The sequence below is a fragment of the Chamaea fasciata genome, unplaced genomic scaffold (genome assembly GCF_029207755.1).
Source record: "Chamaea fasciata isolate MVZ Bird 193981 ecotype frontalis unplaced genomic scaffold, bChaFas1.0.hap1 SCAF_1, whole genome shotgun sequence".
Lineage (NCBI taxonomy): Eukaryota > Metazoa > Chordata > Aves > Passeriformes > Sylviidae > Chamaea > Chamaea fasciata.
In genome coordinates this window covers 105,483,607-105,506,604 of record NW_027094086.1, presented here as the reverse complement: position 1 = coordinate 105,506,604, position 22,998 = coordinate 105,483,607, and the positions used below count along the sequence as shown (strand labels likewise).

Genomic DNA, 22,998 nt, shown 5'->3' with positions numbered 1-22,998 from the left:
AAATTTCTGGCATCAGAACGTGAATTTGGCAGGCATTTTCTTCTTGTACAGTGCTCACACTGTAGTTACTACAATTTTTCAGTCTTTGGCTACTAAGAGTTCATATGTCTGGGGAGCTACTTAGCTATTCATTCCATGAAAGCTTATTTTATCCCTTTCATTCCTTATGAAACTTGCCCTTCCATTCTGGCATCATCCAGACTATGTTTTGTGGGCTAAATCCAGCCCAGAGGGAACTTCCATCCAAGCCTTCTGCCTTTCCCCACTGAATAGCTCCTTGTTGGTTTAATGATTGTCTGAAATTTGGATCCCTCTGTGTTGCTGCTGTTCTGTCCGTGTGGGAGGAACAGAAGAGACTGGATGCATAGGTTGGAAATTACCTCAGTCAACCAACCCTGTGGCTGAGGGTCAGTGGTATACACTGCCATATTGAAGCGGTGATTGAAAATCCATGGTGATGTCTGTGCTGATGCCACACTGCATGTGTATAACCTATTTCTTTCGCATGTGGAAGTGAGCAATCTTATTCATTTCTTGTCTGACAAAAATAACCTGTAAGATTCTGGCAGTGAAGAAGATTTAGATTATCAGATATCATTGAAAGATACCAAATTATGTTGATTCTAGAGCTCTCTTTTTTTTTCTTTTTTTTTTCTTTTTTTTTTTTTTTTTTTGTAACTAAGGAAAGAACATGGTTCAGAGCTTTATAGAACTACATGTAGGACTGCATAAGTGTCTGATTCAACCCAGTTGTCCCCAAAGAGTGATCCAATAGCTACAGGTATAAGAACACGTAAGATTTATGGAGTTCTAAATGAGTAGTAAAAATCTCAATTGCTGCCTTCTTTTGGATATTAGAAGACTGAAACTTTCTTTGCTCTAGCTTAACTTTCTTTGTTCGAGCTTCTCCCTAAATTATAAACAAAAGCAATCTCTTCATTGCAGTTCAAATTATTTTTTAATATGAAGCAGCTAAGAAGTGGCTTATCCTTAAGTTCATTAAACTCATTTGCCCTTCTCAAATGGAAAGTGATACTGTCTACTTACTAGTTGTCTTATTTTCTATACGTATTATTTTTCCTGAGGGCAGTTCGTAATGGAATGTGATAATGTGATAGATAGCAAACAATGCAGAAGACCAATATTACCACATGTCTTGCAACATCTCTTATTAAGGTTACTTACTTCTTTACTTAGTTTAAAAAACAACATTGTAATAATACCCTGCATATTTACCTTCTGGTCAGTTGAATAGTTCACAAGTAAATCATTCCAAAAACAGCTTCACTGACCCTTAATGATTGACTTCTGGTGCAGTAATGTGCTCTTCAGAATCTGTTCCTTTATAGCTGTTGCCAAATATTATTTCATACTTCAGAGTGTATGTTCAAAACTCACGGTCAACTGCTTTAGCAGGAAAAGTTTTGTGATGTCTGTAACTAATTTTTCAGGTTGGCTGTTTGGAACAAACCATTTTCATATGTACATTTTCTTAAGGCTTTAATGGAGTAAGATGAAAAGGCCCCCAAAACACCTCCACATAATGTAATCCTTAGCAACAAGATGAAGAACAAAAACCTCTGTCTTCATTCTGCTCTGTTCTTATTCAGAGCATGGGACCAACTGCAGTCAAAAAAAAAAAAAAAAAAGGTGGTATAAGATAGCAAGGAAGATTAGTCACTAATAAGACTTTCTGCTGAGGTTTTGGTCTCTGTCAATTCTGGCACTTTCACACTTAGCAAGTCTTAATTTGTTGTCCTTCTGTCAGTTCTTTGTGGGCATTCATGGTTGCTACTTTACCTGAAAATCAGATGGCTCAGTAGATAAGAGGGCTTCCAAAAATGTTTCATGCTTTGCCATTTATTTTGGTGAAACCCTACACAGGAAAGCTGGTGTGAGACCTGTATAGCTGCTAAACAGCTGGAAATTTCTCCTTTAAGTAGGCTGTCTGCATGGAAACATACTATTTGTATGGATACCTGTAGTTTCAGAAATTAATGTTTCTGAGGGGGAATGGCCAGATTTTCCCCAGAGTTTTCCAAGGGCAGTTTTGTGCATGGCAGTGCTAAAGGTTTTTAAACACTCATATGGAGCCCAGAGTCCACCCAGTGAACACAATGAAGAAAGATTCCATTTTTCATTCTTTCAGTATCTCCTAATACGATTTGCAACTGTGATTTTATCCTATTCAGATACTTTTCTTGCCAGGAAACTTGCGATTCTGCCATGCTTAGGCAGCCAGCACTGGAAAGTTTGCTCATGCTGTGCAGTTATGGTAATTCTCAGAGAATACTTATTTGTAGAGCAGAATCCTCTAAAGATTGAGGAATTCTTACTAGAATTCATTTCCAAATTAATGTACCACTATTTAATTAGATCCAGATTTGTTAACTTTCATCTTCTGTACAAGAAATTAATTCCTTTTTCTTATCTATGAGAGTGGCTGGGCACTTTGAGCAACCTGGTCTAGTGGAAGATATCCTTGCCCATGGCAGGGGGCTGGAACTAGATGATCTGTAAGGTTCCCTTCAACCCAAAGCACTCTGCGATTCTGTGATTATTTGGACACTTCCTTGTATTGTTTTTAAGTACCTGTGCCCAAAACCACACAGGATTTGCAAAGCCAGACTGGTTTCTTACCCTGTCTCTTCCAGAAAACAGAGGAAGACACAAATTCAGATGTTTTTGATAAAGTGTAAAGGTGAGGTATTTCCTGTACTTTTTTTAATAGATGAAAGAAAAAAAAAAGAGTAGAGAGAGTAAAAGGAGATGAGGGTATGAGAGTAGACATCCTATTGCATTAAGTTCATCCCCTTGCTATTGAAGAGGGAAAATACATGAGATCACAGAATTACTTCAACATAGCAGAAGATAAAAAACTGTTAATTTTTTAAACTTTTGCTCTGCCTATCTCTAAATCAAATGTAAGCATGAAGATACTGATTCTCAATATATTTATTTGTATTCTTTGTTTATTGGCATACTTGCATATATTTTTTGTTAGTTTCACTGAGTGTAAGAGTAGATGACTTCACAAGATGTGTAACTCATAGCCAGGTTATTGTGAGTTCCTATATTCTTTAAGTAAATAATCTAGTCCTCTGAAGAAGAAAACAGTTGCTCACTAGAGATGTCCAGAGTTCCCAGTCTGTCACAAAAGTTATGCTAGCATAATCAAGCCAAGTCAAAGTGGTGTGCAGTCAGATGACATTCAAGGCACTGCCTCAAAAATGTAGGTACCTCAACTACTTAGCTGGAGGCTGGTAGAGAGATCTATGGTGGGTCAAGCGGGGCCTCTTGTCTTGTTGTGTTTTGGAAGTTAAACATGTGTCTGAAACACAGTTTGGTTCTTTGGATTTCCTTCCTCTTGAAAGAATGGGAAAAATCAGGCTTACAAGCTTGATTCATGTCCCCAAATATGTGAATGCAGTTTCTGGCTGTAAAATTCCATAGATTATTTTTCTATGTTTTTAATGTCCCTTAAAATATTATGAAAAGTAAAAGAACATCTCATCATTACAATATGTGTATGATGTTTACCAGGATCTTAGTACAGTGTATGAACAAGCATCAAATATAAGGATTACAGGCAGCTCAAATCATTAGCCCAAAATGTTTGGACTGAAGAAGCACGTGTAGAAATTAGATTTTGTGAGAGCTAGTCGTCTCCAGGTACAATGCCCTTGAGATATACCTGCAATGCAGAACATTGGGGCAGGCAGTAACAATGTGAGGCTTGGTTGGTGAGGAAGGTTTTTTCCGTTCTCTCTACCCATGGTTGCCTCAGTAGCACCTCCTTCCCTCAGAAACCACTTTCCTATTCCCTGGATGAGTTCAACTGTGTGGGTAATGCAGTGCAGAGAATGTGGGAGATCAAGTACCCCAAGCAATACAGCAGACCAGAAAACAAATGGATAGATGAAAATGCTCCAAAGATTTCTCATAAGCACATCAATTTTTCTGAGTTTCCATGCTCTCAGAGTTGTAGGATTTTTGTCCAGTTAGCTGTAGCAAGAGACTACATTGAAAAATCTTCCCAAAGGAGAGTTTTTATGACAAAAAGATGTTTAGTATAATTTAGGTGTTTGCAGTTAAGGATATAAAGATGTTAGTTACTTTGTCTAAAAACAAGGCCCAGAACACTATAAAGGAGAAGAAAAAGAAATATCACAAAGCAGAGAATATGCAAAAGTTGGCTAAAACTTGTGGAAATACATTTTTGTGTAGTTGCGATTCCATAAAATGGTGTGTTTGCCTTTCAGCATCTCCTTATGTTGCCCATTTGAGGTAGTTGCTAGCAATGTTAGGCTTTAAACTTTTTTCAGCCTTTTTTTTTTTTTTTTTTTTTTTTTTCCCCTGCTAAATGATGCACCTGATGTAGCCTGCATAAAAATCAGTGAAACTTTTCTGGCTGATTTCACAAGTCTTTGGGTCAGGTTAATGTATAATTTTGGAGGAGGGGTTATAGAGCCATATTTTTCTCTAATTACATAGTTGGGGAATGGAAATTATAAACAGCAGCAGTTACATGAGGATCTGCTCTAAGGGTGTGGAAACAATTGTCTCTTCAAAATTGCAAACATGAGAGATGAGAGAGAAAATCTGATGGGCAGAAAGTGACTTCTGCTGATATGCTGCTCTGGGGAGAGAATTTAGGAGTTTCTTATGCAGTCTTTGAATAAAAAAAAAGAAAGTTTCTAGTAAGATTGGGCACCTCAATTTTACAATGATTACTCTGACACACTGAATTTTAGAAAATACTGAATGCTATCCCTCTGAAGTTTTGCCCTTTTTAAGGACCTTCATGTTGAACACCCAAAATAGGAAGCTGTTAAAAATCACTTGTCAGTTTTGAAACTTTTGCACATTAAATATATAAAATAATGCAATTAAAACGGCAAAAAACTGTAATACACAAATATGAGACTGCGTAATTCTGAAATAGTTAGAAAGCAATTTTCTCTTTTTAAAATGAGTTACGTTCATTTCTGTTATGATTATAAGTAAAGGAAAACCATTTTAGCATGCACAGAAGTTCTAAATTCATATGATTAGGCAAAGCTCAAACAAAACTATGGCTCCCTGGGAGTGTATGTAGGACACTGGGCTCCATGTCAGGAAAACACCCCAAAATTAGGTAAGCATACCAGTTTGCTAAAGACTCGAGTTTGTATTTGTGTCAGATGCTAAATGGTAAAGCTATTTTTGTCATGTTTTAAGCAGCATGGGTAGTCTAAACATGTTCAATAGGTCTAGTGACCTTTTCCTGAGTAATGGAAAACTTTCTGCTGTGCCAATGTAGTATATTTATACCAATATTATTTACAGGTCTTGCCCTCTTTGCTACTGCTTCTTAGAACTGTCCTTGAATGAAAAATAAACGTGTCAGGGGTTCAATACAATTGAAATAGCTATAAACATTCTTAAAAATAGAAATACATGCTTAACCGTGCTTCCTTTAGCTGACTGCAGTGTCTTCAGCAACTGTTGTTTCTGTGATGGACTGACAGATAACCTGAAAGAGTGAAAGAGTTCTGTATCAAACACACTGATGTGTGTCCAATAACTTGAAGATAAAGGTTTTGAAATGAATTTTCCTGAATTAATTATTTATGTATTTTCAGCCCAGCTGATTTTTAAGGACATGCCAGTTTCTTGTGCTGTGTCATGGTTATTGCTTACAGAGGACTCGTACAAGCAGTGCGCATGTGATGACTGCTGAAAGCCACTCCCCACCCCCCAAAGGTGGAAAAGTTATTGTTATAACAAAAAGCACAATAACTCAATAGAGGACCAAAAAAAACCCAGTTCTGTGAAGAGCAAGTTTAACAGCTTAACCTTTTAATTATTTCCTGTGAATGCTGAACATGTTTCATTTGACTCCTATCTCACCAGTCCTAATTTTAGACAGTATTTTTCTTTATTTCATTCAGGCACTGAAAACAGTGAGATGGTGTCATTAGAGTTAATTGTGCAGGTAAACAGAGCTGAAGGTCGTCAGTGTGCAGGAGATAGCACCGTCTCTCAAATTCCCATGTGAAATAAGATGGAGCCCTCCACTGAGACCCCTCAGAGAGTGTCACTATTGCATTTGGGAGGTTTCAGGCAATCATCCCCAAAGGTTCAGCATCTTTAGGAAGGTAGTAGTGTCAAGAATCCAGGTCGTATAATATCAGGACTTATTGACTGAGCTAGTCTGTTACAAAAAAAAGACCAGCAGCCATCAGTATTCTCCAGTCACTTACATGTAAGGCCGGGAAGGTCTCCCAAGTTGCCCTATAACCTGTTCTCCCATCCTGGGGAAGAGAAGCTTTACATGGTTTGTCCCTGATTCCTGGTTTTCTCACCAGTTCTTGTAAAAGCTGGACTGTGAGAAGACACATTTTCAGAGTGTCTCCTACATAAGCCCTCCTTGCTTCAGGTAACATGGAGAAAGGTTGGTATTCATTTTTAGCTTTTGATATACTGACCATCTTATCATCATACCTCAGTCTTGCTGTCGTAGACTGAACATGCTCCATTTCTTCATAGGTCTTGTTTCTTAAACATCCCACTCCCCCTGCTGTTCTCTAGACTGTATCCTATTTGTTTATCTGTTCCTACAAGTCAGGCATCCAAAACCAGGAGCAACATCAGCGTTCTGGTCTCATCAGGACTAAGCAGAGCAGAATAAGTGACCTCCTTAATGGACCTAGAACCGTAAACTTCCCTTTCTAAATCGTTACTGTGCACTGCACCACTTCTCAGTGGATATGTGAACAAAATGCCATTTCCTTTACAACCATGTAGCAATTAACATCTTCCCTAATTACATGTTTTCTTTCACACAGACATTCCCTTCTTTTGCATAATTCTTCTGTTTTGTACGCTTTCATTCAGTTCCACCTGGAATTTTAACACACTGACACACTGTATTTGAATCCAGTCATTAATTTATGCACTCACCTAACAATATTACTTTTGATTGATAGCTGCTGAAGGAAGAAGAAAAAGATCTGCACAAAGACTTCTGGTTGAAATGAAGTTATTTTTATATTGGAGGTGGGGAGGAAGAATGTGGTTCAGTGCCATAATTTCAGGTTGCATATATTTCCAGTGAAGTGAATCTCCATCTTTCACAAAGTTTATTTAACAATAAGCTATACTCAGATCTTTGGATGGAGGTTGGAAAGTTGAAGAGTACTTAGCGTTCAAGCTGTTTCATCTGATTATCTGGCCCGACTTCCAAATTCCCTTGAAAACAGACACAGTCTTTTTGTTTTTTATATTGGATAGATATCAGAAAGACCTGAATCATCCCTCTTAAGCAAATCATTGCAGATGGGACGTGGAAAACATTACATCTTGGGACAGCAATCTGGTACAAGCGCATATCCTCACAAATTTTTCCAGAGAATATTCCATCATGAAAGAAAAGTTTGCTCTATCGGCATAGGGACCTCCTCCCCATCTGTTCCAAAGGGCAATCTGTTCCTCAGACTGCTTCATGATTACTTTTTCTGCAAGAATGGATACTGAAAGGTGACTAACTGGCCAAGTATATATGCATGATGGGATTTACAATCTCGATGGAGATCATTATAGGGCTCCTGAAATGCCTGTAATCCCTGTTCATGGCATATGAAAGTCCTCCTCTGTTTAAAAACAGAAGTTAAAGTGTGTAAGAAGCTGCAGTACCCAGTTCTAGTTGAAAAAACGTTTTTTATATTTTATTATTATTTTATTCTAAAATACATGTCTGGAAAAGGGAGAGTATTTGAATTTAGTTATTTGTAGTTAAGGAACCTCATTCTACTATGCATTTCTGATGTGTAAAATAGATACTTTCGTAGGGGGCAGAGCTAACATCCAATTTTGTAACCAGTCTCAGACCCTGGTTAAGAGGTGTAAAAACTCCAGATTAATCTGACAATTAGAATCATTAAATTATTTATGTTGCAAATGACTTTTAGGATCATTGAGTCCAAGAGTTAAATTAACAAAAACAAAGGCCGTCACTAAACCATGTCCCTAAGCACCACATCTTCTGGTCTTTTAAATACCTCCAGGGATCATGACTCAGCCATCCTGCTGAGCCTGTTACAATGCTTGAAGAAATTTTTCCAGGTATTTAAATCTAAACCTCCCCTGGCAAAACTTCAGGCCATTTTCTCTTCTTACTATTTGTTCTGTGAGAGAAGAGACTGGCGCCCACCTGGCTGCAAACTCATTTCAGGAAGTTGTAGAGAGCAATAAGGTCTCCCCTGAGCCTGCTTTTCTCCAGGCTAAACACCCCCAGCTCCCTCAGCCACCCCTCATCAGACTTGTGCTTCAGACCCTTCGCCAGCTCCATTGCCCTTCTCTGAACATGCTTCAGCACCTCTGTCGTTCTTGTAGTGAGGGACCCAGAACTGAACTGAACACTGTTTTAAGTGCAGCCTCACCAGGGCTGGGTTCAAGGGGACAATCACTGCCCTGGTCACACTTCCTGATATAAGGTAGGATGCCATTGGCCTTCTTGGACACTTGGGCACACTCCTGGCTTGTGTTTAGCTGACCACCAGCAACCCCTAGTCCTTTTCCACTGGGCAGCTCTCCAGCCATTCTTCCCCCAGCCTGAAGTGCTCCCTATGTTGTTGTGACCCAGGTTCAGGCCCCGGCTCTTGCCCTTGTTGGCTTCATACCATTAGCCTCAGCCTGTTGATCCAGCCTGTCAGATGCCTCTCTAGAGAGATTGTACCCTCCAGCAGAACAACCACACTCCTGCCCATCTTGGTGTCATTTGCAGATTTATTGAGGATGCACTCAATCCCTTCATCCAGTTAATGGATAAAGATACTAAGGAGTACTAGCCCCACCACTGAGCCCTTGGGAACACCAGTCATGACTGGCCACCAGCGGGATTTAGCTCCATTCACCACCACTCTTTGGTCCCAGCTTTTCAGACAGTGTTTAACCCAGTGAACAGTGCACCCTTACAAACCACAGGCAGCGAATTTCTTCAGGATAATGGTGTCAAAGACTTTACTAAAACCCAGGAATGCATCAACATCCCTCATCCACCAAGTGGGTCACCTCATCATAGGAGTTTGGGTTGGCCAAGCAGGATCTGCCTTTTGTAAACCCCTGCGGTCTGGACGCAATTCTGCACTTAGTGCATAATGCCACTCAGGGTGATCTGGTCCGTGACCTTTCATGTTACTGACATCAGGCTGACAGGCCTGTAGTTCCCTGTATCCTCCTCCTTGCCCTTCTTGCAGATGAACACCACATTTGCTAACTTCCAATCAACTGTGACCTCCTGAGTGAGCCAGGACTGCTGGAAAATGATGGAAAGTGTCTCAGTGAGCAATTCTGTGCACTCCCTCAGTACTTTTGGGTGGATCCCATCCAGCCCCATGGAATTCTGTGTGTCACACACAAATATGACAAGTGGTGTAGCAAGTCACTAACCATTTCCCCTTGGATTATGGGGACTTCATTCTGCATCCTGTCTTTGTCTTCCAGCTCAAGGTGTTGGGTACCCAGAGAACAACTGGTCTTACAATTAAAGACAGAGGCAAAGGAGGCATTAAGTACTTTGGCATGTTCCTCTCCCTGAACAGGCCAAAGTCAGCTCCCCAGATGTTCTGCTGACATCCCTCTGCTTACTTCTCTGGTAATTTAAAACACTCATTTTGTGATCACCATGCCCGAGATGGCCTCCAACTATCACATCACCAAAGAGCTTGTCACTGCTCAGGAACAACATGTCCAGAGGGATACCTTCCCTAACTGGCTCCCTCACCAGCTGTGCCAGGAGGTTATCTTCCACACGCTCCAGTCACCTGCTAGACTGTTTCCTCTCTGCTGTGTTATATTTCCAGTAGACATCTGGTAAGTTGAAGTCCCCCATGAGAACAAGAGCAAGTGATTGTGAGTCTTCTTGCAGCTGCTTGTAGAATATTTCATCTACTCCTTCATCCTGGTTGAGTGGTCTGTAACATGCCATCTACCTTGCTGGTCTTCCCCCGATTCTTACCCAGGAACACTCAACCCTGTTGTCACCATCACTAAGCTCCAGACAAATGAAACACTCCCTAACACACAGGAGTACTCCACAACCTCTCCTCATTTTCCTATCTCTTCTGAGGGTTTTACAGACATCCTTTACAACACTCCAGCTGTGCAAATCATCCTGCCATCTTTCAAACTGTATCATGGTTTTCCTGTTGCAGAATGTCTGCCAACTCCTGTTCCGGCTACCTCTGCTGTATACATCAGTGTAGATGCGCTTTGGTCGGGCTGTTGATCCTGCCACCCGTTTTGTGAGGGGAGGAAGTCTTTTGTGACTCTTCCCAAGCACTTCTTTGGTTTTCAATGGATCAATAACCCTCGTGTCTTTGCTGTTGTGTAGATCTCCATACCTTGCCTCCACTGAGAGGGCAGACCAAAGCACCTTGATAGCACACCATCCCTCAAACATTGTTGTGCCACCCCCAGGCTTATCTCTAGCAAGCCTGGTTTTATCTCTTTCCCACTTCAAATCTAGTTTAAAGTTCTTTGCAATCCCTGATCCTCCTCAGCCTAGTTGCCTGCTCCTGCAGTTCTGTCACTAAGCAGAGGTGTTCCTGTAGCTGGCCTCAGCTCATACAGGGATGCTCATTGCCACCATCCAAGCAGGGCACACCCTGCAGGTGACAGCTGGGTCCACCAGAGCTCTGTCTGGGCAGTCGCAGCAGCTGTAGAGCTTAGATGGGCCATGCCTTTCTGCTGGGTGGGTCCCGTTGCTCCCTGGTCAAGCTGGCAGAGTTCAACACCCTTGCTGAACACTCTTGCAGGGTAAGAGCTGCCCCACACCCTGCTGGCCTGCCCTGGCCTCTACTGCTCCCTGTGGGCTCCATTTATACATGCCAGGGGAGCTTGGCCACCACTGCTCCTGGCCCTGCCCAGGTCCTGCCAGCTCTTGTGGCACGAGCTCCATGCTCCTGGTTGGTCTCTAGAGGTAAAATTAAAAACAGGAACACAGGTATGTCTTCTGTGTTTGGGTATGCATTTTTTTTCCCTTTTTGAGATGCTCTCGGTCATTGTAACCATGTTTTTTCTGGCTCCCTCTACATGTTAAATTTCTCTTTCCTATTTCTTACGTCTTTACAAGCTCACAGAGTGCCTTAAAATAATTGCACTCTTATGTCTTAATTTTGAGCATTGCCTCTTCCAACTGAGTTGTTTACTGTCCTTTTGCATATAGCACAAAGAGGGTGAGAAATGTAATAAATAAATTGTAATGCATCTCTCTCATTTCCTTCTTCATTATTTCATCTTTCCTAAGGTCTTTTGTATATACTGAGAGGTGACTCCTGGCCTTCCTCACTCTTTTTGGTCTCTTCTAAGCCCTGCTGTGATTTTCCAGTAACCTTTATTATTACTTACTCACAGAAGCGTCATTGTACTAGACTTTTTTTACAAACCCATAACAGGAAAATAATCTCTGACCTCAAGTATATTTTGATATCATGTGGTTCTGCTAGTATATACCATATTCCCTAGGAGGTGATTCCATTGATTCATTGGAAAGCATTATGGTGTGCTGGCCACGTCATCCGTTCCTTTCCTTTTGAGCTGCGTTGTCTACTGAGGGCTCCAGTTATGAATATACTGTTACTTATGTAAACACACAGATGCTCTCTGTTAAGGGTGGTGCATCTTTTAGCCTCTCACAAAACTCCCTTAAACAAAATGCTTTGTTGTTTTTCTGAATTTCAACTTCAATTGCATTGTTCTGAGGGGTGTGACTTGGCAGATTATTAAGAAGTGTCAAATAGTCAGAAAGGGACAGCAAGGGTAAGAGGCTTCTTGCTGAAGAGCTGATTTTCCCTGAGTGTTTGCCAAAATAATTAATCTAATTTATGGGAAAACAATGAAAATAATAAGAAATTGCATCATTTTTAATTGAGTTTCATAATTAAAGTCACAAAAGTATGTTATCCTTTAGCTGGTGTAGCTTTTACTTTGCAGCTTTTGATTCCTGTATTTAAGGTTTTCTCTCTACACAATCTGCATAATTAACAGGACTTAAATTAACTAATTCTCTCTGCTTCAGAAACTGGTCGTGTGGTCAAAGTTCCTCATATACCTTGTTAATTAGATACCTAATACAGGATGCCTGATCTCCTCGAAAATTAAAAAAAAAAAAAGAAAAGAAAGCCTTTACAATCTGTGAGTGATTTAAGTCAGACTAAAAAATATTGCTTTTACACAATATCACATTACATTTACTGTCACATGTATTTGCACAGTCCTGTATTTGTACAATATACCATAGTCCTGCACCACTGCCAAACATGTGAGATCAAATATGGTAAATTACTGTTGTTGTTGAGGTCTGATACACCAGAAGAAAAACACAAGTCTGAAATTACCGAAAACTTCATGGGAAAGAGGAAAGGAGTTCCCAGAAATACACTAAAAAACGAATGCTTCTCCGTTTTGAAATGAGCTCACCAGATCCTTCCAAAAGCAGATGAATGTTCTTGACCTGATGAGTGTTTATCAGCTATCTGCATGTCTGCTTGGCAGCTTTGCTCCCTTGAACTCTTCTTGATCTGAGGACCTGAGAAGATGGGATTATGGAGTCACACTTCTAGTGAAGGTTCCCATTCTCCCAGTCCATCTTCAGTAAAAAATGCATAAAAAAGAGTGGTATCATTATGGGGTATTTTATCAGGAGGATACAAGATACCTCAAGAGTTAAATATATGGACATACCTATCCATGCAAACTAGAACAGAATTTGTTTGGGATAGTTGTAGTGAAATTTCTTCTGGTTAGATGTGGGGTTAACTTCTTCCAAAGTGATTAAAATTGTCTTTTTACAAACAAAACTGGCAAAGAATTACATAGTACCATAAAGGCAGACAGATGCTTCAAGCATTAATTTAAGCACAGAAGAGAAAGTAAAGTTAGCGTGGAAATAATTGCAGTGACCTCAGCTTGAGATATTAAATAGAAAGTACTGTTTCTGCTGAGTAATACAGTATCTCAGATACAAATAATACATGAAATTTTGCTTCCGTTTTTCCCTAGCTTTATACTACTAGGTAATATAAATCCTGGCTAGCATGAGTGAGAGTTTTAATGTTACAATAGCTACAGCTGGGAAATCTGAATCAACAGGTTAAAGCCCTAGGTTCATGAAACCCCAGTACACCTTTGCAGTAAAGGAAAGTCTGTTTTACCAATGTTTCAGTGGTTTTTTGGGGCAGGACTTGTGGTTTTGTTCTTTGTTAATACAGTGCCTCACTCAACTGGTTTGTGATCACAGATTTGTCTCTCCAGTGCTACAGCAATCAAAGGAAAATAATAAACAGCATTTTAAGGCTCCGGTAATGTAAGTTGATTGTCTAAAGCCACAGAGCAAAATAATGCAGAGCCAGATTTAGCACAGAAAGTTTCTATTACCCAGTCTCAATCTCAAACCATAATTTTGCTTCTCTCTAGTAAATGACCTTGTCTGATATTATTCAATACATCACATGGGTCTTGCCAGGCCACTAACAGCACCTCTGCTCCTTTGAATCACTACAGAGGCAGTTGTATAGCAAGCAGCTCCTTTGTTCTCGGTTTGGCTCTCACAAGGAAGCCCTTGGAAGTGCAGAAGCAAACCCTGGGAGTCAGGCAGATGTGTTAGGTGTTGGGCAGGCTAGCAGGCTTCAAGACTGGGAAGGACCCAGCATAGGATGCAGACTGATAACCTGAAAGGGAGCTGGTAGCATGATCGTAACATTAATGTGGTTTTTTTCTGACAAATGTTGAAAAATAATTCACTGTTGTGAAATGCATTATTAATATGCAAAAAAAATCACCCATTCAGAAGACAAACTTATTAGTTCAGGCCTTTGTGAGGGTCCAGGAGTGTGTTTTCATGTTATGTGGGCTATGTCCTGAGAGGGTCCTCTAGCTATCTCCTCAGATTTCATGAGAAACCTTACAAGTAGGACAGTATTCAGATGCACACCCACCCCTTGCAGTATGTCCGTAGCACAAGTGCTTCACCTTTTGATTGTGTGGTCATGGTATTCTGGCTTTGTGTTTAACTCTTATGTCTCTTATTCTGAAATAAACTTTCCTTAGCTTGGGAGAAGAAAGTACTGAACCCAGCCTGTATCCCACCTGTCTGACATGATTGTTTCCAGCAAAATTAAAGGAATTCTTTGTGCAGGATATGGTCCAGAATTAAGAAATTCTTTGAAGTATGGGAGAAAAAACATGTGTCTTCATATGCTGGAATTTATCCATTTTCAGGCACAGACAAAAGGAATATTAAGGTTCATGAGAGAGTCCCATACTGTCCAAGGGGGTGAGGAGTAGGACAGGGTGGAGTGGGATAGGATAGGATAGGATAGGATAGGATAGGATAGGATAGGATAGGATAGGATAGGATAGGATAGGATAGGATAGGATAGGATAGGATAGGATAGGATAGGATAGGATAGGATAGGATAGGATAGGATAGGAAGGATAGGAAAGGATAGGATAGGAAAGGATATAATCTCAATCAGGCAAATAGGATAATTGTCCAGGTAACTTCTTCAAGTCTGTTTCAAGGTGGCTAATTGAGGCCTAGTTGAGGCACTTGGTTTTAGGTTGGGGCTTTTTTGAAGTTACAGTTAAATAATTGAATTATTATAAAAATAATATTACAGGTGGGTGCAGGCTGCAAATATGTTACATTTTTCTGAAAAAAACAAACTAATTAAAAATAATTTCCTCTCTTGTTTCTTTGCCAAGACTTATTTTCAGGACTCTGTGGTTCCCCTCAAGAAGCCAATGAAACCTCAGGCACCTAAAACAAATAGAGGTAGTATACTCAGGACTTGGCTGGTTAAAAACAAAAAGAGGAAAATATTTCTTATTTTAAAATCTTTTCTTTTAATTATCATTTTTATATTTGTGCACATTTTGCTATTAATTTTGGCTGGTGAATACTTCTCCTTATAAAACAACAACTTAACCATTCACCTTTCATATGCCGTTAAACTCAGATCATGCGTAATCTTAGGTTTCTGTGCTGGCTGTTTCCAGGACACAGAGCAATTCTCTATAAAACTTGGATGTGAAGCACATCTGGGTTGAAGACGGACAGTGTAAATCTTGCCCCTGCTTACCCAGGGCTGTCATGCACAGTGAGCAGAACATGTTCTGCAGATCTCCTCTCGTGTGCCTGCCACCACAGAGGCAGAGTTCATCCCAGCAGCACATCAAGGTGTTGGACTGCTGTCTCTTTCACATATGTTCAGTCCCCCTCTCCCAGAACCAAAAATGTCCGTGGTGGAGCCTCCTACTCTGCAGAATGGCTGCCAGAGAGATGATTGGTGCTGAGTTTGATTTGTTTGGATTTTCCTCATTTTTATTTACTTTGGTGTTTCATAATGCCCATCTTGCTGTCTGCAGGATTGTTGAAAATGTGACTAAAATTTTGTGTGAATTAAGTTTTAAGTGAGGATTTAAAATAAAAAAGAAATGTGACAGTTTAATTTTCATTCCTAGTAGTTTGTGATAATTTTCTAATACACTGGGATTTTGTGTTCTTTTACAAAACCATTGTATTGTCAGTCAGATGTCTCAAGCATGATCATAGATTCCCTCTGTAAGGCATTTCCCGTCCCACGTTAATGGGAGCTGCTGGGCAGCCAGCTGAAGAGTAGTTGGGTCATTAGACTCATTAAAAATACGTAAATAAGTGTATTTTAGTGTTCTTGTATGTTTTCTGGACCAAATGCAGTATAAAAGTTATGTACGTCCATATGTGACCTCAGGTGGGCTTTATGTAAGAAAGGAGTTCAGAAAGATATTGAATTCTTCAGTAGTCCGTCATGACTGTGGAAACCTTGCCTTTGACTAAGAAAATGGCAGGCAAGTTTAGGTTGGTGAAAGTCATGGCAGAAGCAGGAATATTTTAAGATATGGGCAGGAGTGTGATTTACCATGGGGAAGGTCATGTGTAGCCTTGCAGTTTGTTACCCTCTTTGCATGAGTCTTGTCAGTGTGGGGGAAGTTCCCAGTTGCAAGTTTCCCCCAACTTGAAAAGCAGGACAAGTAACGTCCCGTGTTTTGCAAGGTTGTGAGTGAGAGATGGGCCCCAGTTTACATCATGTGAGCTTCCTTTTCCCATTTTATATTCTCCATCACTGTTCAGTTTGGCTAAGGGCATTTAGCCTGACCGTATTTACATGCATGCAGGATAAATGATGCTCTCAAGAAGTGATGGGAATATTGCTCAGATGCTTTTAACCATGCTGAGATACTTCTTATTATGCAACCTTTAAATGCCACAGTGCCAGTGGTGGGTGAAGCTGTTGCTGTCTGGTGCAGTTGTGTTGTGCAAAAATTAAAACTCTAAATTGTTTTGGTTTCAACCCTATTTTATGTAAACTTTGCATCCTCCCCAAAAGAGTGAGGACTGCAAAGAGAAACGTGCAGGATTTGGGAAATAGAGAAGGGTCTGCTCGTGCTTTTGTGCATCATCTCTTCAGTTGCATGAATTATGCAGTGTTTTCTACTAGCTTCCCATCTTTCTGATAGCACGGAATGAATAGTGTTAGAGACTAGCATCAGATTTGTGAAGTAGACGCTGTCTGTGTCCTAAGACACCCAAGCCTTTTTTCTTTGCAGGAAATGGAGGCAGCATTATGAATGAAGCAAGAATTACTTGGAAAGATGAAACTGTTCCCTTCCTTTTCTCTAGAGTCACTGCATAACAGTAGCCTGTAGCCAAGTATTTGAGCTGCGATATTCAAGGGAAGCTTCTAATAATGAATGCAGTTTTTGAGGGTTTAGAAAGTGACCCCTGTAAGTCCTTTGCAAAAGATGCAGAGCAAGCATGACAATGATTTGAGACATGGTTTGAACAACTTCTTATCTGATTGGTAATGCAAAGTACCCTGGAGAAGTTAAGTTTCTGCTATTCACACCTGAATGTTCAAGATTGGCTGATACTTCTGATAATTTTGATTTTCTGTTTCTCTCTGGATTTGTGCCCAGTTAAAAGGTAAGGACCATACCACATCCTTTCTGAAGGTGCGGGAGCAATGTCACAGTACTGGTGGTAGAGCAGACCACTGTAAAAAGAAACTAGATGAAAGTGTCCATATAAATGTTTATCCTTTCTCCTCAGAGAGATGGTCACTTCATACTCATCAGAAGATTGGTTTTAAATCTTTATTAACTGTCCATGCTGGTAACTTCACCTTCTAGCCTCTCAAGCTTATTGAGCTCCACACTTCTCCTTATCTTTGCCTTACTATTTTGCTCCTCTGCTTTGTCTTTTTACTGCTTCTTGTGTCTGGTGGCTTCCAGAGGAAGACTGTGCCTTATGGAGGGTGACCCTCTCAGTTCTGCACTTGGGGCCTTGTACTTCCCCCTTCACCACTACATCCCACTTCAGCTCTGTGTGTTGCCATGGAGAAACATCTGTGGAGATGGCGGATACCACATCTAACCAGTACAGAGGAAGGCTCTACCACATTCATGGAGAAGTGAATCTATCCAGCCTATGCAAGCAGATTTTTTTCAAAGGCTTACAACTTAGCCAAATCTGGGCAACTTTTAATAAAAACTTTTCCCCTGCCAAAATTTTAAGTCCTTTCTCCAAAACATGGAGCCAGTGGAGCTTTTTAATGAAGCAGTTATTAAAACAAAACAAAACAAAACTAGGAATAATAACATGTTTTTCTCTCAGTTGTTCTCAGAAAAGTTGTTCTGTTGTTCTCAGAAATGGCTGAACCAGTTCAGCCTGATTTATTTATTTTGGAAAGAATCAGCTGAGAGAAACTTTCAGCATGGGAAATTTCAGCCCAACTGGTTAGCGTTTCTCAAAGTTTGGCAAAGTTTAGTGCAAGTGGAAATGTTCTTATAACTGAGAAGTCAAAGGCAAGCTTACATATCAGCAATGTTCGTTGCTTAGGATAGAAAAAGAATATATATATATTAATTGCTTTTTCTTAATGTTTCAGGTTCTTTGAATATATATTGCTCTACAAAGATGCAGTGATGTTTCAGATTGAACAAGTTACAAAGCTTTGCTCGAAGATTGCTCTGACAGAGCCATGGGATCCATATGATATTCCTGCCAATTCAACTTACGAAGATCAGTACTACATTGGGGGACCTGGAGATGAAGTTATGGTACAGGAATGGTCTGACAGAAAACCAGCCAGGAAATGTATGTGCATGCTTTTGTTTTATTTTAATAATAATCAATATCTCTGCTGCACAGGGAAAAATAAAATTATTCATGTTTCACCCCAGCTTTCCATATTTCTAAAAAGTTCTCTGGAAGAAGTAACGAAAATGCCCTGTGCACAGAATATCATTTTAATAACAATGGATTTTTAAAGGAAAATCTCATATCTCAGCAGGATTAAATATGTTCAGGGGACTTGATTGTTTTGTATTTGATATCATACAGAGTTTGGCATGGAACAGCATCATTTCATGTCTGAATCTGGCAACCTCTATACAAAATTTATCTAGAGAAGAATTGGCACTATAATTGGGGCACACTCAAACTAGAGTCTGTGTAACAGAAACAAAGCAGGTTGTCAGTGTTTGTCTACACATAGTTCTGCAGCCACTGAAATCCTTAATATGTGCCTAAATTTTGTTGTCCTCTCTACTGGTAAAAAATAGCTGCTCGCAAGGCTTAGTTCTGCACTTGGCAGCTGCACACTTGCATCGTAAAAGAAAGGAGGCCGGATTTTCCAAGGTATAGTATGTTAGATTTTGAATGCGCAGAAATTTATTAGCATTTTGGCTTCAGTTTCATCTATGGTTTATTGATGACCCAGACAACTATAAAAATCATTTTAAAACCTTCATGAATTTTATGGGACTATTCAGCTAATGCAATACTTACGGTTATGGACATCTAATATATAGGCTGGTTACGAACTTGAGCATTTAGCCAGAGGAAAATATTTCTTTCTTGAAAAAAGTAGAACAAATGAAGTAGAGAATGAAGGATATGATCATTAGACCTCTGTAACTTTGAGGCTGATGTATCCTCTGGTAGTCTGCAAGAGGCAAATTATCACTCACTCCAGTAATTTATTTTTTCAGATCTGATATTTTTGGAATTTTTGTGGAACTTTATATCCAGATACATTCAATTAATGATGTGTGATTTTTATCCTGTATCATTTTGTATCTCCAGTGTTTTTCGTTCATAAACATAATGTCTGAAAGTTACCCATCTACCTATATACCTTTCAGCCAGTACTGGTTTGGATTGTAAAAATTATACTTCTTTTACAATTATAGAAGTTTTAGGGAAGATACAGGCTACTTTGGTAGCATCATATTTAAGCATGATTTTTTAATTCTAAATTCTGAAAGACTTGTTCAGTAAAAGCTTTCCTCCATTTCTATGTACTCAAAACCATATTAATTGAGGTCAGAATGTTTTTGGTATATTAGCATGCTCAAAAGAGGTATATTCAAATACTGCTTAGTTTGCCACTCTTTCTTTGGATACAGTATATGTGTGTTTTATGTCACCATTTATTTATTTCTGGTAATGTGATTGTGGTACAGCCTGTGGCATAAAACTAAAAGTACTAAAAATAAGTGTGTGTGATTGCTGCTGAATGGGAGAAAATAAGTGTCCTTGGGACTAGAAAAACTTGTTACCGGCATTCCTCAGAGGAACTGATTTACGATCACAGTAGGTAATTTTAACAGCATGAGTTTCTGCTATCAAGAGATCTGCAATGCATAAAACAACAGGATGGAGTGTGATTGAAGGGGTAAAGAATGATCACAGAAGGTGTCTGTCAGATTAATAAAAGAGAGCTAAAAGCAAAGGGTATTCAAAGGAAACCACTTCAGTGATATTGCTGCCACTGCCTAAATAGCACAGTGGAGAAGGCAGAGGTGATGACAGAGAACAAGGGGGGAAGAGAGCGAGGGAACACCTCTGAGATTAGCACACTGTGGAATTAAACAGAAGCTAAAAGAGGGACAGACTCACTACATCACATACCTGGAGGTGGTCAGCGTTGAGTGTAGTCTTGCGATAATGAACCACTAGAAATGTTTGAAAATAACAGGAATTTAAAAAAAATAAAATGATAATGAGAATCTAATAAACAGAAGCAATGAGTTAAAAGAGACTGACATCACCAGGACCCATCTTGTCTTGTCACCTAAAGTAGTCACATTTCTCGTTGGTTTGCAGTGGAATCCTGGGTCGGCGTTTACACCGTCAAAGACTGTTACCCAGTACAGGAAACCTACACCAAGAACTACAGCGTGACAACCTCCACTCGCTTCTTTGACATCCAACCAGGCATCACAGACCCCTCCGTGTTCACCCCTCCCAGCACCTGCCAGACAGCCCAGCTGACGAGGATGAAAGATGAATGCTGATCATGGACACTGACTGCCCTGGGCAAACACATGTTAGCCAAGAGGATGGTTATTAGTAGCCAGGTGTTGACATCTAAGCTGATTTTTCAAGCTTAATATTGCTCTTTTTGGAATTCGTAAGTTTTCACTTGAGAGAGAACATAAGCATATAACTGAGTAAAATATATAAAACAAAAGGTATCTTTCGATCACATCAATCTGCTCAGTGATGCACTTGCAGTATTATATAGTTACCATTAAGACAATATTTCTAGATATTATTTATTTAAGGTTGATTTTTCCTTTTGCAAAGATGTCATTATTTATTTTTTCAAGAAGACAAAGCATAAGCAGACAGCAACAATGGTACTGTCTAAAAGAAAAAGCTAAATTTTGTTGTTATTGTTGTTATTTCTGGAGACTTGAAGAGAAGGATAACCTGCATAAAACCTCATCCCTAAGTGAAAAATATAATTTTAAACTATATGCATAAAAATTGTGTAAATTTGTTATTTTGGTTTCATTTTGCTTTGTGTTCTGTTTTGATTGTGGGTTTTTTTCTTTCATTCTTTTCTTCAGGAAGCTGGTAGTCAATTTTTGAGCTAAGTTTTGTTCTTTCTGAAAAGAAACTGATGTAGCTTTATTCATGTAATGCTTGCTGATGTGCAAAAAATACTTTTCTGTTTCTTGCAAGAATGGTATGAAAGGAAGGGAAAGAGGGAGAGGTACTCCTTCAAAAAGAAGTAAGCTGAAGTTTTTATGCATCTCCCTTTTGGGGAGGGCTTCCAGTGGGGTGTGATTAGGCAATTTTCAGTCATGTTTTATTTCAGCGCTCACTTTTCAAGGCATTACTAGTTTTATCCTATGTGAAGGGATTAAACGGTACTGCACTCTAAACAGCTTTAATGTTTTGTAGCTACTTTCAACAGTCTTTACTCAGGGTGTGGAAAAACCTTTATAATTCCAGGGAGGTTTGAAAAAAGAAAAGTTGTTCTTCGTGCATAGTTAGTAAAGGCTGAGTCAGCATTCACACAGTGCGTGGTGGTTGGGATGGAGAGAAAGACAGAGTCTGTTACCTGTGAGGAGAGTTGGGAGGAAGGAATGGGAGGCACAGGTTTTAGATGTCCTCTGTGTAGTGTGGCAGCAAGGCACTACAGCCTAAGCAGATATGACAATCTTGCTTTCTTTTGCACCCACTCCATTGATGCCTGTTTTATTTGCTGTTTCATCAGTACCTCAAATCTTATTATCTCCACCTAACCAAAAAAGCGCAGGGAATGCACATATTTTGCATTAGAAAGTTCAAACCAAACCTTCATGCACCTTTGAGGCTCTCAGAAGTGTGATGGGTTTTGCACTTTCACCAAATGAGATTAACTGGTTTATTCTGTAAGTTATGCATTTTATTTAGTACTTGCAAATAAATTTAAAGACAGATTCTTGTCCTCTTACACATGTTGGGTAATTTTTTGCTCCAGAAGTCATCTGGCTGCAAACGGATGTAAACACTGCGAGGTTGGTGTCTCCAGAGGAGAGATGCTGGGCAGGCTTTTAGTGCTTTATATACTCATAGCTTTTTGTACGTAAGCAAGTGGGACAGTGGTTGTTTTTCTTTCACAGTTGTGGTCAGAATGGCATTTTACTTTGCCCCATGCCTAATGAAAGCACATATACCTACTGGTTAAAATTTAGCTAGCTCATTAAAAATTTCTCTTGCAGAGGGCCATTTCACTGAAACATGCTAGTAGAGAGAAAGATTGGGTTTCCTTGAATTTAGGGTGCATTTATTCTGTACTTGCCTTCTGTATTTTTTGTGTGACACTCTAAATGCTAACTGCATATTGTTCTCATTAGGACAATGATTAACATGCATTTCCTAATATGTGTCTTGTTAGAATCTGGAAAATATAATAAATCTGGCTAGCAAGCATGAAGCTGTGGTACTGAATCGTTTGGGATGGCTTTGTTGCGGTCGAGCAGATAGCTGGGTAATCAGGGTGTCTGTATTTTGTTTTGCTGACAGTGGTATAGTTTCCAGCAATAGCATTAAATGTTCCTTTAAATACAAATTTGCAATTTTGCGAAAGTCTGGTACACAAAAGTGCTTTAAAAAATTTGCCCTGACTTTCAGGGCAATTTCATATGGCCAGATATGTACCTCTGAAACAATGGTGTTGCCTTCATATTTACGCTCTACAAATCCAATGCAGAGAGTTGTCAAAGAGATGTCAAACAGCAAAATTCAGGATTACGTATTTTGAATTAGACACAAACCAAATATGAAGGACAACATGCATATGCCTGTTTTGTTACCTTTGTTATGATGTGCTTTGGTTTGATGAGTACCACAAGAGGCATTTTGTCTTTAGGCAACTATGCCAGTGACTCAATGAGGAGGAGTATAAGGTGGCTATATAGTATGTGGCCACAAATGAATAAAAATTGGGGGTTCATATGTCTGATAGTCTGGGAAACTTGTTTATCACAGTTATTTGGTGAAAAATTAATAATAAATTGGTATGTACATGAGTTATATTGTATTCTGTGGGGTTACAGCGACAGAACCTGGATAGTCTGTGAGGCAAAGCTGATTTTGTGAGATTTCCAGTGTTTCCTGGTTTCACCTGGGCCAGA

General features: G+C 39.6%; 1 protein-coding gene across 1 annotated transcript in view; it reads left to right on the top strand.

Annotated features, from left to right (window-relative positions):
• EPDR1 (ependymin related 1) overlaps window positions 1–22,298 on the top strand; it is a 30,368-nt gene extending 8,070 nt beyond the window's left edge. The window contains exons 2-3 of the mRNA XM_066192175.1: window positions 17,973–18,181; window positions 20,195–22,298. Coding sequence (XP_066048272.1) covers window positions 17,973–18,181; window positions 20,195–20,385 — 400 coding nt within the window. The 3' untranslated portion in view covers window positions 20,386–22,298. The remainder of the gene's footprint in view (window positions 1–17,972; window positions 18,182–20,194) is intronic.
• The last annotated feature ends 700 nt before the right edge of the window (window positions 22,299–22,998 follow it).